This window comes from Convolutriloba macropyga, chromosome 3 (genome assembly GCF_964194025.1).
Source record: "Convolutriloba macropyga chromosome 3, txConMacr16.3, whole genome shotgun sequence".
Taxonomy (NCBI): Eukaryota; Metazoa; Xenacoelomorpha; order Acoela; family Convolutidae; genus Convolutriloba; species Convolutriloba macropyga.
Window position 1 is genome coordinate 2696916 of NC_134470.1, and position 7114 is coordinate 2704029.

At 38.6% G+C, this 7114-nt stretch overlaps 1 protein-coding gene across 1 annotated transcript; it reads left to right on the forward strand.

Annotated features, from left to right (window-relative positions):
• Window positions 1–904: 904 nt before the first annotated feature.
• On the forward strand, window positions 905–3945 carry LOC142335870 (protein PTHB1-like). The gene has a single exon (XM_075384206.1). The coding sequence runs from the start codon at window positions 908–910 to the stop codon at window positions 3614–3616; it is 2709 nt and encodes a 902-aa protein (XP_075240321.1). The 5' UTR covers window positions 905–907; the 3' UTR covers window positions 3617–3945.
• The last annotated feature ends 3169 nt before the right edge of the window (window positions 3946–7114 follow it).

Consider the following 7114-nt stretch of genomic DNA (forward strand, 5'->3'; position numbering starts at 1 on the left):
AAGACTAAACTAAGTAGACTACTGCTTTGACCGTATACTGGCTGCATCTTTTGAACATTTTGCGATGTACTCTACTACCCAACGCAGAGAACATCAACAAGAAAACTCGGAGCTTTTCTGTTTCGGCGCCCGGTGTTTTTTATGACCTCCAGTTACAAATTATATGTTATATAGCTCGTTACTTGCTCGTTATATAGCACGTGCGCCTGGGGAGACACAGAATAGATCCGGAAACTCTCACCAAGACATATTGGCGAATTTTTCTACAGTACAATGAAAATTATTACTGCTCATGGCCCATTTTATGCTTCTGTGGAAACTGCAGCTCGCTGTCCAAACTCAAATCTTAACCATTAAAAATCGTGCTACTTTTAAACTAGTAAGTCGAATAATACGTTGATAGTATCCAGAAGCCTTAACTACCACTAAATCTCAAGGGTCTAGTAGCCGAGCGATGAATGCTCCTGTCGATGACGCGGAGGTCGGAGCTCGAATCCAGCCATGGTCGGTTTTTTTTTCACCCATATAGAACTATAACTGGCCTACAGTCCCCGAATTAAATTGCCCCGCTTGTCGTTCAAGAGCATTTTGCCAGACGTTAGTCGGTTTATGTGTATTGGATGCAATAGTAAGTTGAACTCATTTTAAAAAGACCTTGGACCCGTGTACACTGCATTAAAAATATGAATCCCCAACTATAACATCAAATCTGACATCTATTCTGTTTTGGCCCCCTCCAGTGTTTTTTTCGCCGCGCAGTTACAAATTATGTGTTGTAACATAGCACGTTACTATGTAAGAAATAGCACGTGCGCCTAGGGGGCGTACAAGATTAAACTCACTAAGCTGGAGGGGGGGGGGGACAGAATAGATATCAAATTTGTAATTCGAATTCTTCAGAATAGTGATGTCATTGTTCAAAATAAAAGAAGTTTGGAGTAAGCATCCCGATAAAACTCTCGAGTATACACCCTCCAGTTTCTGCTCTTTGAGTGTTGGGTCTGATACATTTGTTATAACAGGAAGTCTTGATGGAATTTTGAAAATATTCTGCCCTGCAAAGGAACCCCCGAATGACGAGATGACCGAATTTTCTATAGGTACCCAGATTCATCAGCTCTCCATTGGAAGATTTGTTTCGAGCTCTTCTGATTTTCAACTTTGCGTTCTGTGTCCGCGATCAGTTCGTGTTTATTTCTTGAACTTCAATGTTTCCGAAAACCAGCAGGTGTCCTTGGAGCAAGCTTATGAGCATTCTTTAGAGCGTTACTCCTTCAACATGGTTTGCGGGCCATTTGGGAAAGGGAACTCTGAGCGGGATTTCATTTGTGTGCAATCTCTCGACGGATTTTTGACGATATTTGAACAGGAAACAATTGGATTATCCTGTGGAATTCCCGAATTTCTGTTACCGTCCTCATTCATGTACATGGTAACATCTGATTGCTTTGTGATGGCCAATTTTTCCCAAACGCTGTCTTCCTATAAATATCAGAATTTCACATCCGATTATGGCAGCAAGACAATGAAATCAGAATGGACATTCATCTGTGGAGAAAATATTTGCGATTTAAGAGCCGTGAACTACGAATTTTGCCAACCTTCAATTCTGGCGCTTGGGGACCGAAATCTTTATTGTTTTTCGGATAGTGGTAGCCTTAGATTTGTCAAGAAGCTTGACTGTACTCCTATTTGTTTTCACGTGTACGCTTCGCTAGAAAAGGACTCGCTTAGTTTCATGGTTGCAACTAGCAACGCAAGTTTGCTAATTTTGCGTGATCGTAAACTTATCTGGACATCACAACTACCATTTACACCTTGCTTTGTTGCCACAATTCAGCACAATGGCGTGCAAAGTTATATTTTAGCTGCTGATTCGAGCGGAAAACTTATGCTTGGCTACCTGGGAACAGATCCAGATTTGACGTCATTTGTGTCAAGGTTCGATTCGAGAACTACCGATACTTATGAGAAATTGCAGTCTGAGTTATCTGGTGTTCGCTCCAAGATTAGCGGGAGACAACTCGGAGTTGAACAACGTGACGATTCCCAAGATCAAATTGAGTTGACAGCCGAAGTTCCACAAACTCTTGATTCGCCCTCTAGGGTTCGAGGTTCTGGCGTGCCCTCGATTACCGTTTCTGTCCTGGTGACAAGCAAGGTTGTTGTCAATGAGATTGAAATAGTTGCGGCACCTTTACCGCCAATTACGACTGTGCAATCGCAATTACATTTGAGCACCGCTGGGGGAGGGAAGGACGCTTCGAGAGTTGAATTCACATTCTATGTCCAGCAATTTGTGACGCCTTCAGATTTAACCGTTTCAGTTTCAGCATCTTTTAAAACTACTTCAGGCCGCCCAAAAGTGGCCCAGACTTCCTTCAAACTTCCATTCAACTTGTGCTGCACAATATGCGAGCCAAAGAAAACGCAAGAGCATAAATTGACGCTCGATTTTAACCGCACGCCTATACCAGTTGGTCAGATTTTCGGAGATGCTTTTCCAGGTCAAGTATCCAGTGAAAATCCTAATGCAATTGCCTTTCAATTTTTCTCAGGAGCTATCGTGACGATTCTCACAGCTAGCAAGTCTAATCGGTATCGATTTCAGTCTGATGATTTTGACGCTATTTGGCTGGCCCTGAATCAGTTCGAGACCTTACTGGGTGCCTCCAACAAGGACGCTTTGGGTTATTCAGGTCAGATTCCGCTTCAAGAGCTGCTCGCCTCTGTCGAAATGCATTCGCAAACGCGATTAAATCTAGCTAGCATTTCTGACTTGATTCAACAGCGGTCAAATCAATTCAGAGTGATTCAGAAACGACTTTTGACCAAGTTTAAAGAGAAAAACGCAGACTCTTTAATGAACATGGATGCTCTATTGGAGGGAACTTACAGACAGTTGAGTTCATTAAGCGATGCCGCAGAGGAGATGGAGGAACAGCTAAAGCTTTCCGGGTGTAAGTTGAGTTCCGTGTCCAAAATAGTTTTTATGTTGTGCCAGCTGATCAAGAACTTGGGAATCGAGGAGCTGAAAACTATGGAAAACGCATTCTCAACCGCACTGTTGTTCTCGAACCCCTCAGACCAAGGGTGGGAGGAGCACGCGGACGCTGCAATTACTCACCTCCTCAAAACAACGATGTCCAAAGATTCGAGAGAGGATAATACCCAAATTGTAACTTTGGATAAACACCCGTCACCCGAGAAATTTCTCCGTCATATGAAAATGTTTATTGAACGGGTTCTCAAGGGTGCTTCCCCGAGTGGAGAATCGGCTAGGAGCTCATCGGTTGCCACTTCGTCTAGTCGAACATCAGGGAAAAGCTATCCTTCTCAGAAGGTGGAGCAAAGTCGCGGAGAAGCAAGCGCAATTATCGAAGAAGACGAAGAGCCAGAAGAAAACGGACAAGATAATGAAGGTCACTTAGCAGAAAATGGCCATCTACCACTAGAACAGAAAAGATCTAACCCTTTGCAACAAAATGAAAGCGAAATAGAAAATTCAGGCTATACGAGAGAGGACGATCGTGACAATGCAAGGTTAACTGCTCCCGGGAGTTATAGTAAAGTATTGAATGGATTGGAACATTTCGACTTCTCCAGCGAGTTATAATTTGCATTTAAAAACCTCGTGTCAACATGAGTAAAAGTTGATCTCAAGCCTTTAGAAATTATTTAGTAGTATGGTCGTGCTATTTAGCTTTCTTATTGTTCTTGTCATTTCACCGCTAGCAGATGCTTAAAATACTCAATAGTTTCGATCAATAATTACGATCAATTATCTTGTTAAAAAAGAACTAAAATATTGTAGAATTTGCTCTGACTTCTAAGATTGTGAAAAATACGTGTGTTGTAAATAGTGTATATGTAAATGTTCATTCTATAAATTGGGGTGTAGCTAATTCTGATCATGTTAATAAAGCTAATTTTGATGTTTTTCAACGACAATTTTGATGTTTTTTGACATTGGCTCACACTTGCAGAGGGCAATAAATATAACTTGAATGGTGAGGTCTCTCCCGTTATAACCCTTCCCTTTAGTAGGCATAAAGCACCCATTGCGAATATTTACCATAATGAGGGCTATAATTGAAAGGACCAGATTAAAGAAATAATTTTCTGGTTGTGACTGGTCGTGAACTTTCGTGCGTATAGAGTAGAAATAATTCATTTAACGATGTGGTACATGCCATGAATATGGTGGAGCTCAGAAAAGAGGCTCGAATAATTTTTTATGGTTTTTTTTAAAGGTTACTCGAATAACTTCAACTGGATATCTTTTTTCAAATTTCATGTCCAAATCTAACTTTACAAAGTTGGTTTTAATACTGTTGGGTTTTTTCATGCAATTTTTTGGGTTTTTTTCATGCAATTTTTCGTGCTATCTTTTTTCCAGCTAATCAGTTATTTGTCTGACCAACAAATTCGTGACTTTGTCTTGAGAAACTGGAAAAGCCCGGGCATTAATTTGATGAGCTAGCTATTCTCTTGTCTAAGTATGCAATTTTACTGTTGTGCTCAGTAGACGTTAGTCCATTTTGTGAAGGGCAATTCGTTGTTTCGGAATCAAACCGCTCCTCTCCCCTTGAGGCTTTTGGTCAACTGATAGGTAATTTTTCGTTCAAATTTTACTTCAAAATTACACTTTAAGGGCTCAAAACGGAGCGTAGGATATTAGGCGAAAACTCAATTAGGCGAATGAAGTTTTTGTAGCCATTAGGCAAAAATTCTGAAAGGAAGTTTTTTTTGGAAATTAGACGAATCAATTAAAACGCTTACAGGAGGTAGTGCATTACCCGCCTGCTTGGTAATTTAAAGTATTCAAGTGGCTATAAAATTTGTCTTCATGGGATAATTGCTCACAAAAACGATATTGACCAGAGTTTTCCGATTTTGAGCATTTTCACGATCCGGTTAGCTCCAACACCCCAATTTTCTGTGCTTTTTAGTTCTAATCTATAAATTATTTTAAATACGCTATTGATAAGTAGTTTAAAACCTTCACTATTCTTTCCCTGTTCCTTTTTAAAATAATAATCCTTGGCCCTGGTGACAGTAGAGGAAAGATGCAAAACATTGAAAAAGGCTCAAATTTTGTTCATTTCATTACTTTAGTTGTACTTGCGTAGACACAGTATTGGTAATCTCGAGCGGACCTCAGAAAAGGAGGCTGTGTGATTGTTAGAATTAAAATTTGTTCTAGGTTTTTCTTAAATGATTGAATGCGATTTATAGTTTCTATTTTTTCCCTAATTTTCAACTGAAGAATGCAGCTTTTAATTTAAAATAATATTGAGAAACTAAACGGAAACGATTAATAATTATGTGAGAAAAGTACAAAGTTTGAAATAATTTTCAATAGTTTTCTTGTTTTCCTGTTTTATTTTTGGAAATGGCTTTGTTTTATCAACAATCTCCTGTAATATGAGCTTTGCAAAAGTAATAGAATTGTTTTGGTTAATTTATTACTGATTTTTTTTGTATCAATTTCAAATGAGGAGCAATCTCGCAGTGTTGATAACTTAAATCAACACCGCGAAGTTGCTCCTTAGCAATCTTGATCTCTCGAGCAAAATATCAGGCAAATTTTGCTTTCTTTTGTCAAAACAGTTGAAGCAGAGTGAATGGTTGGAAGATATTTATGAGTTTTGATGAGCTTAATTTTCTTCATTGCAGCCGATGTTTGTGAAGCCGAGTATCATTGTCTGAGTGAAACAAGGCATAGAGATGATTAAGATGAAACTACCCATGGGTCATTAGAAGTTACAATTTTAGCCAAGTTACAGTTGAAGGAAGCAGAGAAATTTAAACTTGAAGACGTCTGTTGAACCGCGTAATGACAAAAGTTAAATATGACCAGAATTATGATAATTACATAAAGAGTCTCGCGAACAAAGTAGGACGTGTTGACGCAAAAGGTGTTAACTGATTGTTCTAATAATTTATAAATCTTTGAGCACAAGTTCTCCGAAACAAAGTAGCAGTGGATATAAGTAAAGAGATTATTTCAGAGATAAAATCGAAAACTCAAATTCTGATATTGGGACAGTCATTTCTAAGTTTAAGGGTGAACCTCAAAAAACCCAGTGCAATCGGAAGCTAAGGTCAATGGATTATCAGTTAAGAGTAAACAACAAATTGTACATGAGTTAAAAAAATTTTTCAGAAGCATTGAGAGACTATCAGAAGGCTATAATAGCGTCAGTTTAATTAGAATCAACACCAAAGCGCTCTCATTCTGCATGCATGTCGTCCATGACGTCAGTTAAAAGTCGAGTTATGCTATAATCAGACTTTAATTGCAGTTATTCACAATGTCTATTTGTTGAAAAGCTGCTTTTCTGTATTCGCTCTAGTGATATTACTTGAAAATGATTCAAGAAATCTGTTTTCTCTCCTGTGTACCAGCGGGGCTAAATTACTCCCTTACATGAATCAATTTTTGATTTTATAAACTATCGACCACTATCGATTTTTCCGTGAACAGGTGAAGATTAATGTTAAAATATACAATAACCTTCTAGGCTGGCACAAATTTTAAGATTCCATCTGATTTTTAGTCCAATTTTCTTCCGAAACATCCAATATGAGGTATTTGCGTAACTTAGCTAAATATGAGACAACAGTTGACCTTAAAATAGTTGTCCTTCAATAGGTTTTTTGGTTTGAGAAATCATTCGCTTCTGAACATTTGGCATATATGGTCTTTGCTCAAAGGTAAGGGGCCTAACTGGGACCTAACCTATATCAGTTTAATCTTCTAAGTTTAAGTTGATCTCAACTTTTTCGTGATGTACCAATATGAATCAATAGTGTTTACTCATAGCAGCAGGTTTTTTAAGTGTATTTATCCACCCTCTACTTTTTGCACTTATTCGAAATCTGCGACAGTAAGCGGAAATTATCAATTTGGTATGAGAGAATACACATGTATTGACAAATGTCAAAAGCGGTAGCTAGCTCGGGTCATTTATTAATAGAAATGAAAAGCGAAAGCTGCCGTTGCGGTCCGGATCTTAAAACGTTTTCCGTGCTGTGATGCTACTTTGATATCGTGCTAATCTTTGTTATTTGACGCTATTCGTGTTAGTGATACAGTTCTTTGATTCAA

What these genes read in the sequence shown, in the direction of transcription:
- LOC142335870 (XM_075384206.1), top strand. Translation starts at nt 908, where the DNA reads ATGTCATTGTTCAAAATAAAAGAAGTTTGGAGTAAGCATCCCGATAAA.